This window comes from Haliotis rufescens, unplaced genomic scaffold (genome assembly GCF_023055435.1).
Source record: "Haliotis rufescens isolate VD_foot unplaced genomic scaffold, xgHalRufe1.0.p SCAF_1, whole genome shotgun sequence".
NCBI lineage: Eukaryota > Metazoa > Mollusca > Gastropoda > Lepetellida > Haliotidae > Haliotis > Haliotis rufescens.
The window spans coordinates 57,299,005-57,321,043 of NW_025963779.1; the positions used below are offsets into that span (position 1 = coordinate 57,299,005).

Genomic DNA, 22,039 nt, shown 5'->3' on the forward strand with positions numbered 1-22,039 from the left:
GGCATGAGAACCAGAAGCACAATGACATGACGGCGAGAAGCAATGCCATAAGGGCTAGCGTACTAGTATTATGACAGGAAAAAGCACAGTGGCATCGAATGAGGTTATTATAGCGGCACGGATCACTTAATTATGACTATGTACAGAAAGTAACTGTCTCACATAATATGGAAGCACCAAACAACACAATGCCACGATAGTAAAGAAAAAGAAGAATGGCATGACAACGAGAAGCACAATGAAATTGCAACGAAAGGAAAACTATCATGACAAAAAGAAGCACAATTCCATAACTGTAAGAGTGTCAATGTCATGACATCAAGATTCACATGAAACATAAAACATATAGAGTCATAATGCAATGCTCACTATGGCACCTGCCTCAACTGTCATCCCACGTACGTTTATCATCTATTTTGTTATGATACTATTGAACTTTTCGGACGTTCAGTAAAAGCTTATAGTGTATGGATCTGTTCAATTCCAGCACTGGTGCTGCAGTTTCGAATTCTGGAGGCCTGCATCACATGTTTTCCACTGTTCGCCTGTATTTCGACACGACACAAGCTGGCTGGGGCAGTTCTCGGTGTCACATATAGTTCGATAATGTAAGTTATCTGTTGTTAACATCCGTCGATGTGCTGAAATCACAAGATATATCCCCTGAACACTTTATACTGATCTACTGATAAATGTGAACCATAAATTGTAGAAACCTGTTTTAAGATAAATGCAATTAAGTACTATCCATGAAGCCCTAAAGATCTAGCTCTTAGTATGTATGTATGTATGTGTGTGTGTGTGTGTGTGTGTGTGTGTGTGTGTGTGTGTGTGTGTTTGTGTGTGGTTTTGTGTGTGTATGTATGGTTTCGTGTGTGTGTATGTGTGTGTGTATGTATGTGTGTATGTATGTAAGTATAATAATACTTATCATCTTCACCATCAACATCACCGTCGTCGTCGTCGTCATCATCGTTGCCATTATCATCATATAGATTATAAGAGATAATTGTAGCAACGATCAGGTCTAACTGGCACAGTCAGGCTGATAAGGCTCATCGTCATCTCAGGGTGCAAGATTCCTCTACACGCAGCCAAGACAGACCAAGAAGCGCTGCCTAGTCGAACCCACCAAGAGTTTTTCGGAGATTCCCTATCACTTCACCCTTCTGCATTACCCAGAGTGTTGGAAGGGATGTGTCAATCACATTGGTGTTAAAAGGGACGGAGAATTCAATGATACAAATGATTTCATTGGATTTATCAAAAAGAGCAAAGGTCACCACCATCATGTGCTGCATGGCTCACACACTTGTTTACTATTGCAGCTTAGGCAGTACGTTCGCTAAGGCCGTACAGTACTACTGCCAGGTTTCACAGTACAGTGCTACTGACCCAGCACTAACGGTAAGAATCATACCGATTTGCAAACAAATCACGATTGTCCAAGTGTCATGTTCATATAATATTCAGATTAGTTACATACCCGTGTCCTTAGATTTAACCAAGTCAAATGTGTTACTTTACCAACCAGATTAAGCATATATGCCATGCGAAACGATATGCTGTTGACACGTTAACAATAACCCAAAGGCTGAAAGTCATGTAGTTAAAACTACCTCTACAAAAACTTGATGGAACAAACCTCTAAAACCCATCGACTATTTTAAGTCTCGTTTGGCATAAAGCAGCGCCTTGAACGAATGATCGATGACTGACTTTAAACCCTACGTCACTCTATAGCAAAAATGACTTGTCACGAATATCAGATACATCTTTAAATAACTGGCATCGTTTAAAGGTATTTCGAGCGGTATCGGTTCTCACCTACATCCCGGTTGTGCTGTGCTTCTTCTATCTTATCTTCAAGTTCCTTCTTACCATCACGAAGTGCATCAGGTCAAGCACATACGTCATAACAGTGAGTACTATTGGATTTTCCATTAACTCTATATAATACCTGGGGCTTTTAAGCGTCCGGCGTTAGGTTATACCACTACCAGCAGGCAAGTGAATAAAACCCAACAAGCGACGCATAAACCCTATGTACCTCGAGTGATCCTCCTACAACGAATGTATGTTACCGACATGTTTTTATATGACATTGTAAAAGAATAAAAATAAATTCGAATTTAATAGAAAAGAGCTGTCCGATTGAGCTGAGTTTAACTTGTGCTATGTCGCGTCATTGTCGCGTCATTGATTCGGAAAAAGCATGCAGCTCTTTGCTTCGAAGCGAGGTATGAGGGAATTATTCTGGCTCTCATAAATCCACGTGCAGCCTGATTTAATAACGTAGTTTAACTGAACGTTCATCGGCTGTCGGTGAACGAATTGCAAATTCAATTTCTTTAAATATTCCTTTAAAAATGTCGATATTATTAAGCATTTCGGTGTGATTATGCTATTAGCAAAACTATTTTATATACTTACTTCAAAAGGAGCCGCTGAAACGGGTGTACACTCACCAGCAGCAGTATGTGCGTCTAGTTCTACACAGAGGCTATGACCCAAGGTATCGTAATGTTGGGAAGAACACATACACGGAGCGGCATGCAGGATACTACATAGTCAGCGATGTGGTTGCATGGAGACTTGTAGAATCCTCTTTGAAGAGTAATTCCTCCACTATAGTAGGGCGAAACTGTAGTATTATAAAGGCATGGTAAACTGTAATATTATTATGGCATGTAGGACCGTAGCATTGTAGTTACATAATGAACTTATAGCAACATGTAGGATTGAAGCACGATAGTTGCATGTTGGACTGTAGCATTTTGGGAACCATGTGTGACTTGTAGGACTGATTACAGTGACATGTAGTAATGTAGCATTATAATAACACGTAGGACTGTGGCATATAGGGCTTTATCAGTATAGTGGCATGTATGACTAGCATGATAGTGACATGTATGACTGAAGCATTATCGAATCATGTATATGACAAGCATTATAATGGGATGTTGGTAGCAGTATATTGACATGTAAGACTGTAGCGTTATAATGGTACGTAGGACTGGCATTAGAGTGAAATAAAGGACTGTATCCTTACTATATAATGGCATGCATGACTGTAGCACTTTTGTGGTATGTAGGACTGTAGCATTATATTGGTACGAAGGACGGTAGCATTATATTATTGTGGCATGTAAGACTGTAGCATTATAGTGGCATGTAGGGCTTAACAGTATCGTGGCATGTAGGACTGTAGCAGCATAGTGGCATGTGCTAGCATTATAGTGACACGTAGGACTGTAGCATTAAATGTAGTGACATGTAGGACTGTAGCAATATAGTAACATTATGTGACATTATAGTGTTACATACGTGTATAACTGTAGCATAGTGCCATGTAGGAGCATATAGCTAGCATAGTGGCATTATAGCATGTGGAACTGTAGCACTGTAGTGAACTTAATAAATCTGTTGTAGCATGATAGTAACAAGCAGAACTGAAGGTTTATCAAACTTCATCATTTAGTGGCAAGCAAAACTACTACCGTAGCATAATCCATAACACACATATCTGTGGTATCTATTAGCATCGTAGCCTTTGGCAGTTTTAATTTGGTTTCCTTATTGAAAAAGGATATTCAATGTATTTCATATGTATGCTTATAACATTCAAACTTCCATGATTATGCACACCGTACAACACTGTATTTCAGCAAAGAGACAACAACCTGTGACAAACTTATCTACAGATCCATGCCCGCATTCAAGTACCCAGTGCGAATTATATCTGTGGTCTTTATACTGCTCCTACTTCTATACAGAGTAAGTAGGATGCGGTTATTTTGAGCCCATATTCATTTTGATTATACAACGTCTATCGAATTAAAACCTCATTGTACCAGTAGAACAGTGGAAGTTGAAACCAAGTAATACTACACTAAATCACACACGTGTTGCCCTTAAAAGCATATCGTACAACGTAATGGTAATAGTAAACGAGCGGGTGACATTATTCACAATCATAGTGACAAACGGTTGGATGTTGATACAGTAGTGTATCACATCTAGTTACGCACGAGTGAATGTTTCGACATTCTTGTTAATGACCTGTCGTGATTGTTTCATCCCAATTTCCCCCAGTGTACCTAATTAAGGTGTGCTAGTCAGTGAATTCCAATTTGAGCCCTGGCTTTTTTAGTGTAGTATCATACGTCAACAGACGCTGGTCAGGCTATCGTCGACAGTCATTAACTCCCACTTACTGCAGACATCACATGGCTTGGGACATGGCGGGCAAGACGTCTAGGGCGCAGCAATTCGTTATGTGGAGTTTAGGCGTGACAGGGATCCTGTGGTCGGGAGTTCGATTACTACATAAAGATTCACCCTGATTATGATTTTTTGCAACAGCAACACATACAACTCACTGGTTTCCCCAATGTGTTAAACCCCACAGATCTGCACCACTTCATGCATTCTTCCCACATTATAATGAAATAACAGAAATTCTGTTCAAAGTGGAGTTAAACCAAACCTTCTATCATTCCACGGCGGCAATGCCACCGTAGTCTATTTGTAATAGTTCTGTAAACGTCTGCTGGCAGATGGGGGCTTATGAGTAATTGTATCAGAAACTCAGGCAGTTCAAATTTTGCCTTCAATTGTCTGTGACAATTCAGCTTTAGTACATGTGTTTTATACTTTCCCGGTATGTTGTTAGTTGTACAGTTTTATTGCTAAAGAAGCCCCTCAATTCATACGTGTTGGAAAATGTGTTAAAGGGAGGCCCTGAATAATCTACTGCGCTTATTCCGCGGGGTTCCAACGCTGTAAATTTAATATAATAGTGGAACTAAAGAACAGATATTGTATTCGAACGAGTATTATTTTTGTTGTAAATGTGTCTGTGTTGATATAACATTCTAAAGGACTTTTCTATTTGTAACAGTTTTGTAAAACGTCTATGGAACTTATGGGTAATTGAAATATGTTCTTATGGGTAATTGAATACCCATGCATGAAAAGTACACGCATAACATCACAATTTGTCTAGTATTTCTTAAATTTCTCTATATTGTGTTAGTTGTGCAGTTTTGGTTTTATTTAAACCCTGAAATGTATGACATTTGTCAGAGGTGTACTGCACTGAGAGGGGGACAGTGAGGCTACTAACCCCCTTTTGGTACGCGGGATTCAGGGGTATATTTAGAGGATATTAGGTACTCAGCAGTGTGGTCGCCGGGACGCGAAAACAAATCGTATTTGGTACACAGATTTAACATTTATTTTATTACCCTGACTTTCCACTTTGAATTTCCGTAAATATTCAATGCTGATATTTATACGACAGCGCCCTTTCAGTGGACAACATGCTAGAGCAAGGGTTTCCTTTTTCAAATTTCTAAATAATTCGTATGAATATCTTGATTAAATATTTGGGGGAAATTATCTTATTGTAAATATAATTTAACTAACAAAGAGTTTGCCGACGTGTTGATGCACCGCATCAAACACATCGCACCGCATCAAACGTTTTCGAGTCACATGTTAGGGTAGATGAGTTGGAATAACGCCATGTTGTCGGCACACGGGAAATAGAGATGTAATACTTTAACTAAGTTCCGTTTCACAATGCTGTGAACGTGCAGGTTACATTGACAAAACAAGATTGATTTTTTTCCAGATTGGATTGGCCCTGATTCTGGCAGGTGCTCAAATTGTTACGGCGATGGCAACTTATTCCGGCCGACAGCACTTCCCTGGAACTAAGTTTATTTTATTGACGCCAGTGGCTGTTGATCTATTTGCAGGTATGACACTATAAGAAGTGGCCTATTCGGTCGCCTTTTTTAATGTTTTTCATTTTCATTTTTGTACTGGATCAATACAATAACACATGATGTATAATACTCACAGCGTGCACAATTATCAACAAGGTAAGAGATGATTTCTGACAATCACAACAGTTTGAGATCAGATGGTATTGAGTTAGGTGTTTTGGGATTGCCTGGAGAGTTGGAATGAATTGAACACGTTATGTTTATAATATACCGATATATGATGCATATACATGTAGACAATGAAATGATACATGGCAATAATTTAGATTTAGAAACACTTCATTATGGCGAGGATGCGGTTTAAAAGAGTGGCAGTAATAAAGTGTTTGCCAACCCGTGAAGATGCAGGTTAGAATTGGTCTTCAGTATTCCGTGTTTGTCGAAAGAGTCGACAAACGGGATCGGGTGGTCAGGCTGAAGTGGCTAATGCATGTCATCGTATCACATCAATGTTCATGATGCCAATCACTGAATTTTGTGGTGTAGACTTCATTATTAAGAGAGAGCCGTCATATAGCTGAATATTGCTGTGGTGGGGTAAAACAACATACAAAGTAACCGTTAGCTTTAAATCTCAGGGGAATCGTAAACTTTGTCACGTTTCGTGACTCTGACTAGTACTTGGCTTTCCAAAGTATACCGACACCAGATCCTCACAAAGCAGTGTAAAACTTTGAGTAATCATTATTTTCCCTGAGTGAAATCGGTTGATGACGTGAACCGGGTTTCACCGTGTCTGTAATAGGTAAACATCAGAAATATATGTACACGACGATGCACGTGTCCATCATAGAATTGAAGGAACCAGCAAAGACATCACCATAATGAAGCAAATAAAAGATACATTCGAACCTCGTTGTGTCGATCTCGTGGTGAGTTCAAGTTCAAATTATCCGGGGTTCGAGGCAACCATCCAGGTGAGTTTTCAAAAACAAAACATCATGTTATGGGACATTATTACCAGTCATATCATTGATCTCACTGTCCCCATCTAGGAATTCGATACATCCAAGTTCGACACAACCAGGCTCGAATGCAGTGGGAAGTCAAACCCAAATGGACCGCCTGCATCAGAAAGGGAGAATATTCACCATTCAAGATTTTACGACTCAAAATCACCTCAAAATTGTTTGTCATATGAACACTAAATGAACCATTCGTTTCACAGAGGTTAATGGAAGTGCCTGAAAGTAGTTTCCAGGGGATTTGTTCCTTTCTTAATACACCACATAATATCTTTCTTCCTCTACCAAGGAAATATTTGGGTGAGATATTTTCCTCCGCTCAGAACGTTGGGTTTTATTTAACTGTCGCCTAATGCGCACGTATAATATCCGCCGTAGAAGGTTTATGTGTGTGGTGGCTGGTCCCATTGGCGATACCTTTATATGATTAAAACACGCTTTCGGTGGTAAAGCGTAGTGGTAAATGTATAGAGGATACTTCAACTGGTCAGTGTTTATGGTAGAAACAAGTTTTACAAAATAGTTTATATCAGTACATTTAGTGGTAGATGCTACCGGTAGAGCAGCACACGCTTACCCGGTAAGGGATGACCAGATGTTGTCACTGATTTTCAGTGATTCATAAATATAGTTGGACATTTACTTCCTTATAAAATCTGTTGCGGCAGATTATAGAGACTGATTATTCTCTCGGGCTGATCATACGATACATATTGTCTTCATCCTCAACGGAGAAGCACATAAATGACTTAGTCTCTTTGATTTTCGTGGGTTTTTTTTATTTTCGACCACCTGTCTTCATTATCTTAGGGCTAAACATAAAACAAGTTTCTTTTGGAGTTTCTTCGGTTTAAATGGACAATACTTTCCCCCTTCTGACAAAGATTTATGCACTTTAAGCAACACATTTCTTGAGGTTGAAGTCATTTTAGAATTCCACTTTTGTACACAAATACGTGTATTAACTCATCCTGTATATCTAAAAAAATAACTATTAATGACCATGTTCTACGTCCAATATTATTCAGTCAAAGTAAGAGTATTTTAAGCCTTTTAGGGAAACGGTTATCGTGCATCCTGATTAATTTCAGTCAGTATTTTTACCTCTTTAACTTTAGCGTTTATATGAAAAGGAATAATAGTTTGTGTTTGCATTCAAACGATTGCACCCAATACTTGAAGCATCATATAGAGGTATCGATGTCAACTATTATACAAGTCGGTCACCTTTGAAATTGTATTCTCCACAAGAGCACGCTTAGCCTAGTGACTCAATCAAGTGTGTATATGTTAAAGGAAGATAGAAAGGAGTACAAGAAAGTCTTATCTCTTCAATGTTAACAGCGTTTAAAGTCATGTTTCCTTAAAAATAATGAAAGCCATGTTTCCTTACAAATAATGAAGGGTGACCAGGTAATCTAACTACAAATACGTTTGTTTTGTCTGGATTAACCGTCAAAACCAAGAACGTCATTACAGTTTATTGAGAACATTAGTTTTCTTTGCTTTATATATACTAGCCACATAAAGAAACTGTGCACGGAGAAAATATAGATATAAGGGCACACCGTCCATATATGAAATATAGGTTTGAACACAGCAATTATTGGAGACATTCAAACGCTCATGCACATGCCATGCGATATGACGTCATTTATGGGGGCCTATGAACGTGCAATGTGTTACTGCACGTGCATCCTGTTCAGCTGTACACAGCATGTGCAACTCAAAATTCGCTGTCACTTTGGAAAGCATGATCTGGGGTCATTCAAAAATTCAAAATTTCTCAGGCGCAGACACAAGCATATCACAAGCAAATCATGCCAAGATTGACAGCTGCACAGCGTCATGAAGCCATTGGAATGATCCGAGCGGGAATGAGGCAACAACAAGTGGCAACACATTTCCAATGCCATCGTAACACGATATCGGCATTGGTGAGGCGTTATCAGAACACAAATGACGTTGCCGACCACCCACGTTCAGGACGTCCCCGAGTAACGACGCCAAGACAGGACAGATGGATTCGAGTTACACATCTCCGACACAGGTTCCAAACGGCAGTAACGACGTCCCAGACAATTCCTGGACTGCGCCGTATCCATCCCAACACTGTCAGGAATCGTTTACGTCAGTACGGGATTGGACCACGACGCCCTGCCATACGTCCCATCCTGACACACCGTCATCGCGTCAACCGTCTAAGATGGTGTCGAAATCATGTTCGCCAACCTCGAATATGGTGGAGAAATGTTGTCTTTACAGATGAATCGAGGTTCAACATTTCCCACAGTGACGGGCGCCAACGTGTCTACCGGCGTTTGGGAGAACGTTATGCACGCAACTGTATTGTGGAGAGGAATCGTTTTGGAGGTGGCTCTGTGATGATTTGGGGTGGGATAACAGCACGGCACCGAACCCCTTTGGTGGTTGTTCAGGGCAATCTCACCGGTGTTGGCTACAGAGATCAGATTCTGAGGCCTGTGGTCATTCCTTTCCGGCAACGTCATGGCCCGGGATTGACATTTCAACAGGACAATGCTCGTCCTCACACGGCTAGGGTCGCAATGGATTTCCTTCACCATAACAATGTCATGTTACTGCCATGGCCTGCAGTTTCTCCAGATCTCTACCCAATAGAGCATGTGTTGGATGAAATGGAGCGCCGTCTGCGTCGTCTTCCACATCCTCCAGATAACGTCCGTGACTTTGCACAGGATTTGAGGAGTATATGGCAGGCCAATCCCCAGGCCTTCCATGCCCATTTGGTGGACTCCATGCGTCGCCGATGCACTGCTGTGATTCACGCACATGGTGGTCATACCCGTTATTGACTTTGTGACTTTGTCGTATGACCCCCTACTCCATTTTGATCTTCTGACGTCATCGTAACAGATGTTGTTCAGGTCCCGTTGACATTTTCTTATGGTCCGATCATTCAGCTGCTACAGCGTCTGCATCATTTTGTTCTTGCTGTGTTGTATTTCAATCAAGAATATATTTTCTCCGTGCACAGTTTCTTTTCACACATATGATTACTTCGGAGGAAGATGCGCCTTTTTCGGAAGCTTAGTAATCCATGATTATCTCCATAATGCGAATTTGACACAATTTGTTTCTTTTGTTGCAGCCGTGTACTTCATTACCGCGATTGTATGTGTGATAGTCACTTCATTCAACATCTACCTGTTTATGAAGAGTTACAGGTAAGCGATGCGTTCTTGTCGATCCAATTCAACTGATTAAGCTGTCATTGAGGCATTGGAAAACCACCATGATCCTGTTCTTTTTTCAGACGTCATTTGCTGCGCATGTTTCGGGGAAACAAGAGTTTCATTCTCGATCAACTGCCGAAACCACATATAATGATGGTATGTATATTAACATTATACCTACTGAGATAGATGGTCGCAACTGAAAACATGCCTGTACCTGTGTTCAGTGAGAAGTATTACCCTGCCAGTATGCTCACGAGAGCATTTGGGGTAAAAGGCGAAACAGCGATGATAATTATGGAAATGGTTCCTCAACTTTGATCATACATGACAGCCGGGTAAATGAAGCGTGGGAATGTTTTGCCCACGGGATATGCATTATTCAAGAAAATTTAATTATTGTCAATTATTAAGTTATTGGATGTGTTGATATCAGTGAGAATCAAACGTTATTCACTTCAATACTTGCAAGTTATTGGATTCATAACACTACTAAAATAAATGAAAAGATGAGACAAAGGATGTCAAAAGGGTTGGTTTTAGATGTTTTCGGGATGTATTTTTCCGATAATTGAGAATGGGCAAAGCTTTGCACTAAGGTGTTTTTCTTTGGAGTTGTTCATGAACAAGCAGTACAAACATAATTTTTTATATTGATCATAGGTACAGTTACCCCTCATGTATTTCATCATGTTAGAAGGTCCAAATTTGCACAAAAGTAATGTTAAAAGAGATAAAACCCTTTCCATATTCATAAGAAATCTTTGCCAAAAGCAGAGTCGGTTATACGAATCCGACTATCCCATAAGCATGTGTTAATGAACCATTATTAAATAGTGAAAATACCAAGTTTCGCGAAAAGGTGAGCGTATCCTTTCTCGCCGGTGGCATCCGTCGTAAACACACGCAAAGGCAAGGCAATTATGCACCCGAGAAAACACGGGAAATTAATGGTTTGTTGTCAACTATTTGAACATGTCTGATATTTTTCAACTCTCCACTGGACGATAAAACACCCTTATCCAAACTCATCCATTTCTCAACAGAAGTAACCCTTTGGTTGTGGTGTCCAGATTAATGGGCCTTGGTTATATTAACGTGTTTTACGCAAAGGTATATTAACAAACAAGAATGTATATATACCTTATCTACTTTCAGGTCAATAGCATGCGCTTTCCTGGATATCAAGTTGCATACATGTTATGGGGTAACAGCTTTAAAATATTTCAAACATTTACATGATTTTCTTAAACGTTACGTAGCCTTATCGGATGAAGAAGATCTAAATGTAAGGTAAATGAAATGACATGCGGTTTCAAATTACTGTTTGTAAAAGTTTGATTTCAAAATGTCTGTTTGATCAGAAATTAGGCGTATATCAGATTCTCCCTTTTGCCCTGATGAAACAAACGCGAACCCTTTTGTGATACCTTCAACTATGAAAGATGTAGCATCGATTGGGACTCATATTTCCTTTTTTGTTAAATGTATCAGTTTATGTATCAATTACGATCTGTTTTAGTCCAGTGAAATCCCTGCCTACGTACAGTGAAACCCCGTTAATCAATAGCGTGCACAGATATTTTGTCCTGATTAACAAAATTCCAGATTAACGAATCATTTGAACTGTATATCATTGTCGTTTGTAATATAAGTCATGCAACCGTTCCCAACACGATGTTCCAGAGTTTTCAGGATTAACGGGGTCCGGACTAGCGAGGTTTCACTGTATATGTTTCCTGTCATCAACATGGACACAAAAAATCATTTCCTCCATAAAACTTACATTGTAAATCACCTCACCTGAAGGGGTTAAAAGGCGTCTAAGTGCAAATATCTTGTAAACAATTACACGCACCACTACGAGAAAATGAACAGACTTTGAAACGTTTACACTCAAAATGTATACCTTTAGTTACTTGTAAATCCAGTCATTACGAGGTTAAATGAGTGTTGCCAATAGTATTTACAAGTCTAAAACATACATTTACATAACTTTATGTTTAAATGTTCATACATTTACGTAAATGCATATCTACATTTACATACATACATATTTATTTGTAAATACCAAAAACGACGAAACTTTATTATTCAACTTTTATTAGATATATCTCATGATCTCTTCAGAATGCGGGATTCTGACATGATATCAAATCTTAAGTTTGGTTGGTATTCGCACTTCACGTACTCATGTTCCATTTTGTTGCTATTTCCTCAATAATTTAGTGAATTCTATTTTGCAGGGTTTTTCATGCTGTTTCTTGAGCTTTTCGTCATGGGTTCCATACTCACCTATGTGATCTACGTGATTATCATCAATAACCGCCTGACAGATGCACTAACATCGCTGTTACGAACATTAAGGTACATCTCGTTATGTGATCAGTACCGTGTTATTATTGCTATTTCAAAGAATAAGGTAGTTTATTATAATGGCAGTTATAAAGAACAATGTATGTTAAAGGCCCCTTGGAGCCTCTGCCTATTTTATATCTGCATAATTCAGGACATAAACATTATATTTAGAAATCCTTGTGTTTGTTTGTTGTTCAAGCCCGCAATAAGCAATATTCAAACCATTTGATGGCGGCCTGCTATGAACTCGAGTGTGGACCCTCAATGACATTGTGAGCAACGATCTATACAGTCGGGGTACGATGTCACACTATCAATCAAATCACCGGGCCTCACCACCCGATCCATTTGATCGCCTCTAACGACCAGCATAGGCTGCTAGAGACCTACCCCAACACGAATTCCCTGGGGAAAAATCGATGTGAAAGTTATGACATGTGTTCATATGAATGATGATTATGCTCTTTTCAATCTCAAATACATATTGGTAAAATGCATAATATACAGCATGTATATGAATTATTACCTTTCTGTATACTTCAAGCATCACCACAAAAAATCGCTAAGAGCGTTGTCACAATAGACACTAAAGAGACATTAAAACATCATCGCAAATTCTGAAATATGAAACAATGTAATTCCGTTTTTGTCAATCAATGTATGTATTCCTCAAAATGGAAATGGCCATCCAACAAACATATGACTTATGATGGGGTAGGAATCTGCTAAGTGGCTCTTTACAAAATAATAATTGTAAACATTCAGGTACTATTTTCATACTTCCAGAAGTTTTGTTTTATTGAAATGGATCGAAAATTGATTTTGTACAAGTGTTCCAGCCACGGCGTTGCTGTGGTTCTATCTACAAGTTGCCCTGGTCAAGCGCGTGCTCATGCAAGAGAGGATCAAGGTTACAGATGATACACCTCCTCTAAGTGTGGACAACAGGTACTGTAACTGTTTCAGTCTCAATTGTAATCTCAACCTTACTGTTCAGAGCCCCTGTGGAGATTCAGGTACAACAAAACAAATTATTGAGGATCGGGTGGACACAAAGTGTGACCTGGATGTATGTGCTTAGGCTGTATGTATGTATGACCTGGATGTATGTGCTTAGACTGTCACCGACTGAAATATTGAGTTGTCTGTTTAGCTCAAACTCTTACCCCTGTGACTGCCTAAGTTGGACTTTTGGGTAGCCTAGCGTTCGCTCGTCATGTCGAAAGGACGGGTTCGATTCCTCACATGGATAAAATGTGTAAAACGCATTTCCGGCGTCCACCGCCGTGCTATTGCTGAAATATTGCTCAATCGATTTGGAAGTGATAGGTTCAATAACAATAATCAAAACATACAATGACAACGTGTGTTTTAGGGCCGACACAGTGTTTCCAATAACCTGATCATGAACAGATCCAATTACAGATCATTAAATCACATGTTGAAGATAACTTTCATAAAAGTTCAATATAATTTCAGGCGCTTTTATGAATGCTTTAATTACTACGCCTTGTTCGGAAATCTGGCCATTGGAATATTTTCGTGTTTCTGGAGAATTCTACAAGGGCTCATTCTTGGTGTCTTTATGGTTGGTCGACTGGATCACAGCATATATTCAAGGAGCTGGGAACACAGAGACAAAGGTATGTCAAGGGTGTTGTTTAACCTATATATTATTAATGGTTATCGTTTATAGCATCTGTATATATGCTATCGTTATGGCATTTGAACGGTATTTCAGTAATAGGACGACGTGAGAAAGCCCTGTGATGAAGGAAGCACAGGTCACAGGATGGTAATGTGGAGGAATTTGGCTTTAAATCCATACCCAGCAGATCCATGCTCGGCTATGAAGGTAATGCTTCACATTGACTTGTGTCGCCGTTGGCCTCCACCATGCTCCCAATACATCTTCTTAGGTACGAATGGCCCAATCGTCTAATTCCCTATGCAGAGTACAAACAAGGGATCGAATTCTAAATCTCTCACATAATTTTTCAAATACGGTTTGGCATACCCGTGGTCACTTCGGGATTTCCTCCCACAAAAAGATTACACGTACTGATAATATTTATTATTTAGTAATTGTACAAATGGCGTTAAACTCAACTCGCTCACTTTTAAGAAGGAATATTTGTAGATATATAACATCACCTCCAGAGAACAACATGTCATTATTATCCGCCGAAACATATTCCCATGGGCGTAAAAGATAATAAGCCGTGAAAATTATATGCATGGGTCACTGAAAATCAGTCATGACACCAGGTGTTCGCGAATAGGGTGATCAAGTAAAACTCTGTTTCCATTTCTGTTTCCAAGACATTACTAGTTGATGATTGCCGTCGCTCATAAAATTGTAATATAACAAACGAATATATCTAGACGAAGGAAACGTAACCTCACTAGCCAAAAGTATTGATCGTATCCAGTATAAGTTCCGACATAATTTATACACATGAACGCATCTGATTTACGGATAAAAAGGCAATGCCAGTTTAACGTCACAATTAGTCGTGGACATGAAGTCCTTGCATTCAAGCTCTGTCAGTGATATAATAAAGATGTAGGGCACCACAAGCCTTGATTACATGTTGCTTGTTTGGGTTTTGACACTGACGTAATATTCCGACACTTGATCTGATTATTTTTCATGAAAACTCAGAAAATTAAACCCACCATAGCATTATTTCAATTATTATCCTATATGTCTTTCAATATCGGCCACGGTGGTTATCGAGGAGCAGCATTTGTCATGTTTCTATCTCACTGCAATCTTGCAACTTCTGCATGTCACTGACGATATGGCCACATTTTACATATAATTAAAGATGATAAACCCGACGGTTCGGCGTGGTTACGTTGCCGTTGACGCCTCATTGAACTTTCTCTTAGTAGAGCTGTATATATTGTCCATATGAACTTGTGTGGGCGACCATATATCAGGTTCAGCGTCATATTTAGATTTGGTACAGTACCAAACACGTGCACGTAGATAAAGTAATGCCATTTTCTTTTTACAATCTCCTAGCCCTATCAATACAACACATTCACGTTTAGAATCGAACTCGGATCTTCTGTGCGACGCGCGAATACCACTGCCGTATCTCGTTTACATATATGTGAACATATTCATGTACATATACATGTACAATTATGTTAAAACCTTGGGATAAAGCGATATATCGAATCGTGCCCGTGGCCGGAACAGGAACATATCAAATCGTGCACGTGACTGGAACAGGAACACATCGAATCGTGCTCGTGACTGGAACAGGAACACATCGAATCGTGCTCGTGACTGGAACAGGAACACATCAAATCGTGCTCGTGACTGGAACAGGAACACATCGAATCGTGCTCGTGACTGGAACAGGAACACATCGAATCGTGATCGTGACTGGAACAGGAACACATCGAATCGTGCTCGTGACTGGAACAGGAACACATCAAATCGTGCTCGTGACTGGAACAGGAACACATCGAATCGTGCTCGTGACTGGAACAGGAACACATCGAATCGTGATCGTGACTGGAACAGGAACACATCCAATTGTGATCGTGACAGGTCTATTGAGCTGTGATAGAGGTCGCAACGCAAACAAAGGGAATTGTGATCGCACCTTGACAGCGAAGATATCGCATCGAGATCTGAAATGTTTGTACCTTTAGTTTGTGCCTCAATCGCGATGGGGATTTTTATAGACGAGTTTTTGTCGGCCACTGCTTCAAGATACCATGTACAGTGAAAGGGGAAGACAAATAGTTATTTCACATTATAAATTCTATTACCTATTTAATTTTTAAAACTATTGTGGGAGCGTAAACCTGAGGTACCTTCTCTCTAGTAGTAACCACTCTCATGCACGCCAGTACACATCATTAATAACGGTTTCTTCTCACATATAGGCTATCTGTCGTACATCTCCATGCTGCACGTGGATAACGCACTCAACCACCCGATGTTGAGAGTCTTCTGTGACCTGTTACTTACAGCTCTGGATAAGGATGGACATCAGCACATATTTCAGACACCGGGTACGTTATATTTACTCATGTTGCCGTTTTATTCGTGTGTGGGTATCAATAAACACTATAATACGGGTCACATTATTTGTGTCATGTGGACTATTGGTATATGGGAGCAGAAAGTATGGTTTTATATATATACACCACATTGGAGTGGAATCCTTCCATGTCACGGCGAGGTACACTGAGAATGGATTTCACACATTTTATGTGGAGTGTTGAACCCGAATATTTAGTGTTTCGAGTCAACCACCATGCGACAATACCAATACACGGTAACACTGCGCCTGTCAGTAATGCTGCAGCTACATGTAAGGAGTCAGAATCGCTGCAGCGAAACTAGTAGTAAAACCGTTACCTGTCAATCATCAGATCTTGTAGAGCAACCATAATGCTGTTTCTACTGACATGTTTTTTTCAGGCGATAACTTTACTTGCCTTTGCATGTGCTTGTGACGAGTGCCATCGTCACCTTTATGTGAACACCTGGTACCAACACTTTTTGATAGGCATTCATAAACTCATGATCATGATAAAGTCGAGATCGTACAATGGATTTCTTATGAAATAGGGAAAGGCTTTTGTCCCTTTTATTACCATATTGCCAACACTTGCCTATATATATATATATATATATATATATATATATATATATATATATATATATATATATATATATATATATATATATATGACGTCGAACATAACTTAGCTCTAGATCAATATCTAGTGTCCACGCATCTTAATAATGAATATTTATTGTTCAAATATTGTAATACATCGGTAAACAATGCATATTTACGGAAACTACAAGTAAGGTGAAAGTTATCCATAATTATTTACATCGTGAAACAAAGAGAACCGGATACAATAATATTTATTCTTTGACAATTTATTCGGCTTTCATTGCATGTTGTATAAAGTCAAAAGGCAATATGACAATATAACTATGTTCTTGAAGTGTTACTATAGCATTCAGTTTGTTCGACCTTTGTGTATTCTACTAGTATCTTTTTGAACCAGGAATGCTTAATAGTATGAAAACGTTCCTCTGATCTGATTTCAGTGAGAAGAAATACCAAAGCTATAAGAAGATGGCTTGTGGCTTACACGCTTATCAACAACCCAGAACTTGCTCAAAGAAGAAAAAGTGTAAGCAACAACAAAAGTCAGTTATCCAGAATTCCTGAGGCTGAACTGGAATGTGCTGTTGACTGGCCCATTGATGGCGGAATCAGTTCCTCTGTGGAATTTGCTTCGAGTGGAAGGAATGTTTTGGTATATCAAGCATCCCCACAAGACCATTCGGATCTGTGATTGAACAATGCTTGTGACTGATCAGTGCTCGTTATTGGACAGTGTCTGTGATTGGGACAGTGCTTTTGGGACAGTGCATGTGATGGGATAGTGTCTGACTGAACAGTGCTTTTAGTGGGACAGTGCTCGTGAGTGGACATCGCTTGTGATTGGGACAGTGTTTTTGATGGGACAGTGCTTATGGGACAGTGCTGGTGATTTGATAGTGTCTGACTGAACAGTGCTTTTGGTGGGACAGTGCTCGTAAGTGGGCAGTGCTTGTGATTAGGACAGTGCTTGTGATGGGATAGTGTCTGTAATTGGGACAGTGCATGTGATGGGATAGTGTTTGACTGAACAGTGCTTTTGATGGGACAGTGCTCGTGAGTGGACAATGCCTGTGATTGGGACATTGTTTGTGATGGGACAGTGCATGTTATGGAATAGTGTCTGACTGAACAGTGCTTTTGGTGGGACAGTGCTCGTGAGTGGACAGTGCTTGTGATTAGGACAGTGCTGGTGATGGGATAGGGTCTGTAATTGGGACAGTGCACGTGTTTGTGGTGGGACATGTTTACAGTGCTCTTTGGTGGACAGTGCTTGTGATTAGGACAGTGCTTGTGATGGGACAGTGCATGTGATGGGGAAGTGCCTGGAATTAGGACAGTGCATGTGATGGGACCATACTTATGACTGAGCAATGTTTTTTATTGGACAGTACTTGTGACTGGACAGTTTTTGTGATCATGACATTCAGACCATGTCTTAAAATTACTATTACTTGCTTTACGGCTCCGGCCTCTGAATTACTACATGTATGTGTGGTATAAAATGTTATGTTTAGAACAGTTTGAAACATATTTTGATCAATATTCGAAAGGAAACTTTTTCACTTGCCATTCACAGTAACAGTTCAAACATCTACTCTTATAACTGTATTAATTCACGCTCCAATTCATGTTCGAAAGTCAGTAATATTGGACAATAATAGCAAGGTCACACGGTAGATGACAATGGCTGTATTATAACTTACTTGTACATGTATATCAGGTACTTACCAATAATACAGTTGTCACTTGTACACGCAGTAGACATGTTAAGATGGATAACCAACCAATGCACTGATGCATTTGACTAAATGTGGTATTCAGATTGTGCATTTAGGAACACAGACCGAGTTCGAAAAGTAGGTTGTTGTCAACCTAATCAGAGTCCACGTAAAACTGACTAGACCTGTCAGAAACATGTTCCCGTGTTTTATCAGTTGTTATTATTGATGGATTAAATCGCATTTGATGTGTAGAACAATTCAAATTTAAACATACATGTAGGTCAAATCAGTCAATACTGACGAGGTCAACTTTCGCTGGATAACGACTAAAACTGACTTGTGTTACCACGTAGATCAGATATAAGTTACCACATGTAAATTCAGAATAGGGTAAGTAGTCGTAACTTGACAAATTAGTCAATATCATGAAGTGAGTGAGTGAGTATTGTTTTACCCCGCTTTTATCAATATTCGAGCTTTATCACGGCGGGCACACCTAAATGGGTTTAATACATTGAACACATATGGGGAAGCGAGCTCAGAGCTTCGGTGTCATGAGCGAACGCTTTGACAACTAGACTACCCCACCGCCCCAGATATCATCGAAACCACAGGTCAATGTTAATTGCCTAACGCAATGTAGGAGCCACACTCATACCCACGTGTGTACAAGTCCAAACACATGTTTGGCCACTGCCACTTCTCATTTTCTAGATCTGTTGTTCAAATACAGACATCAAGTCTTTAGCTTCTCACAAATTCAACCCAATATATGGTCATTCATATATGTGTAATGTATATTCATAAAAAAGTGTGTATTATAGACTGATTTCATATCTATATAACAGCCACATTTTAGCAACTGTAAATCAAGGATGAAATAATAAAAGCTCACTTCTTTTAGGGAATGATCGATTATTTAACTCATTACTTTTTTGTTCTCTTTTGTAATTTGTTACATTGTGTAGATGTGGATATTCATTCTTTAAAGTGTGAAAACATGTATCTCAGCATGTCGTGTTTTACATGTCACTTTACACCCCGCCCCGTAGAGGCATAATTCCTGCATATATTTAACTTATGCACTTCAACCTGACTAAGATTGATTTAATGTTATAAGTTCAGGCATGAAGTGGAAAACAATCAAGAAAATGCTGTCAAAACAACAAAGGAAATTTAATGTTACTTACGTCGCAGATACATTTCTTGAGTTTTCATTTTATATGTGTCGCATTTTGAAATATCAAGATGTAGTGTGCACATATCATAAATAATAATTAGTATGATTGTGGTAACAATAGGTGACTTATAAAGAGCAAGGCCGGGGCAAGGGTTCGCTCAAAGCGCATATTTATATTACTGTTATATTACCCTGATCAGTTCCCAGGGGAGTATAAAATATCACAGACCATCAGCTGTAATCTCAGTATTATATTGTGTCAGTATTCAGCTCTATGTTTTCCGTATAATCTGTCCTTTAGCACAAGTGTCTGGTGTTCATGATTAAATAGATTATTGATTTACAACACAAGTACTTTTACTTCAACGTTTTAAGGTCAATGTTTGTGTGTTTGATTGATTATTAAACTCGTTACTTTTATTATGTTCGTTTGGACTTTGTTATATTGAACATATGTTAATGTTGACGCTTTAAAATCTACAAACATGTATTCAGCATGTTGTGTTTTATCGCTCTTTTACATATCTCTATACGCCTCGTCTGCTGTGAAAAATATAGTGTCAATATTCCATTTTATGGAGTTTTCTCTCTGTAAGATCTGTCATTTCTACTCCAGCATTGATGTACACTTCTGTGTTTTTAATAAATTTATGAATTATTTGGGTGTTTGATTGATTATAAAACTCGTTACATTTATGATGTTCTTTTGGACTTTGTTATATTGTACAGATGTTAATGTTGACGCTTTAAAGTGTGCAAACATGTATTCAGCATGTTATGTTTTATCGCTCTTTTACATATCTCTGTGCATCCCTTCTGCTGTGAAAAATATGGTGTCAGTATTCCATTTTGGGGGGTTTTCTTTCTGTCATTTCTACTCCAGCATTGATGTACACTTCTGTGCTTTTAATGAATATATTAATTATTTGTGTGTTTGATTTATTATAAAACTCGTTACTTTTATTATGTTCTTTTGGACTTTGTTATATTGTACAGATGTTAATGTTGACGCTTGAAAGTGATCAAACATGTATTCAGCATGTTGTGTTTTATCAATCTTTTACATATCTCTATACACCCCGTGCTGTGAAAAATATGGTGTCAATATTCCATTTTATGGTGGTTTCTCTCTGTAAGATCTGTCAGCATTGATGTAAACTTATTTGCTTTTTAATAAATTTATTAATTATAAATGTGTTGCTTGTTGATTTTCAGAGATGCCGTTCAATATGTGTACCGATGTTTACAGATGCAGTAAGGGTGTCGATGGTAAACCAGTACTTATAATTATATGTAATTTAGTATGTTTCTTAATGCATAATTTACTTGCATTGCTTAATCTTTTTATGTGTCACCTTCTTGAAATAAGGACCTCAGAAAGTGGATTGTCGAAGTATGAAGATATATACACCCAAGACAAAAGTAGGCGAGAACATTTATGTACATTTATGTACATTTTTCTTACATAAAGGAAGCCGTGGAGCAATACACAAAGGCTGGAAGACATAGATTAACACGTGACTTATGTTACTGTGGAATTCCCATTATACACACGACACTAGCGTTATTGCTATTAGTAAGGGTAGAAAACACATTGCCTCTAAAAATAGGATAATGATGTAAGCATCGTCGGGGGATTAAGCAACGTTTTATGGCTACCTTTAGCCAATTACTAAATACCACATGTACACGAAACGCACATACAACAGTTACTGCAACACACATCCTGATGGGTTGTTCTCCAAGCAGTATTCCCACCAACATATAAATGCCCCACTTGATCAAATATCGTCTTTTTTGTACAGAATATTTTTGTCTTGACTGTAGATACATGAACTTTCATAAATATATTTATTGTGCACGTACCAACGTGCTCATTCGAATGAAGACGGGTGCATATGTTTGGTTTAACACTTGTGTGGACTATATGTAAGCCATGTAACAATTGGTTGCCCAGATTTTCATGGATTATGTTTCCAGTCTTCTCAGCACCATACTCGAGCTCCTGGGTTTCAGTGGGAACTGGTGACCCTGCATTCGACTAACGCTGTAATTCGCTGTGCAAAAGTGTTGGTGAGCGATTATTGCTCAGCTGTATTCCAGCATGTCACAGCGAGGGACACATAGAACGGACTTCGTACATTGTGCCC

At 39.0% G+C, this 22,039-nt stretch overlaps 1 protein-coding gene across 3 annotated transcripts in view; it reads left to right on the top strand.

Annotated features, from left to right (window-relative positions):
* LOC124131505 (stimulated by retinoic acid gene 6 protein-like) overlaps window positions 1-21,029 on the top strand; it is a 33,912-nt gene extending 12,883 nt beyond the window's left edge. For all 3 annotated transcript variants that reach the window (XM_048398382.1, XM_048398384.1, XM_048398389.1), the window contains 14 exons: window positions 488-608; window positions 1,329-1,407; window positions 1,802-1,921; window positions 2,442-2,515; window positions 3,669-3,777; window positions 5,639-5,765; window positions 9,891-9,966; window positions 10,056-10,131; window positions 11,134-11,182; window positions 12,222-12,342; window positions 13,165-13,281; window positions 13,813-13,976; window positions 16,243-16,371; window positions 17,429-21,029. In XM_048398382.1, coding sequence (XP_048254339.1) covers window positions 488-608; window positions 1,329-1,407; window positions 1,802-1,921; window positions 2,442-2,515; window positions 3,669-3,777; window positions 5,639-5,765; window positions 9,891-9,966; window positions 10,056-10,131; window positions 11,134-11,182; window positions 12,222-12,342; window positions 13,165-13,281; window positions 13,813-13,976; window positions 16,243-16,371; window positions 17,429-17,679 — 1,613 coding nt within the window. In that variant the 3' untranslated portion in view covers window positions 17,680-21,029. The remainder of the gene's footprint in view (window positions 1-487; window positions 609-1,328; window positions 1,408-1,801; window positions 1,922-2,441; window positions 2,516-3,668; window positions 3,778-5,638; window positions 5,766-9,890; window positions 9,967-10,055; window positions 10,132-11,133; window positions 11,183-12,221; window positions 12,343-13,164; window positions 13,282-13,812; window positions 13,977-16,242; window positions 16,372-17,428) is intronic.
* The last annotated feature ends 1,010 nt before the right edge of the window (window positions 21,030-22,039 follow it).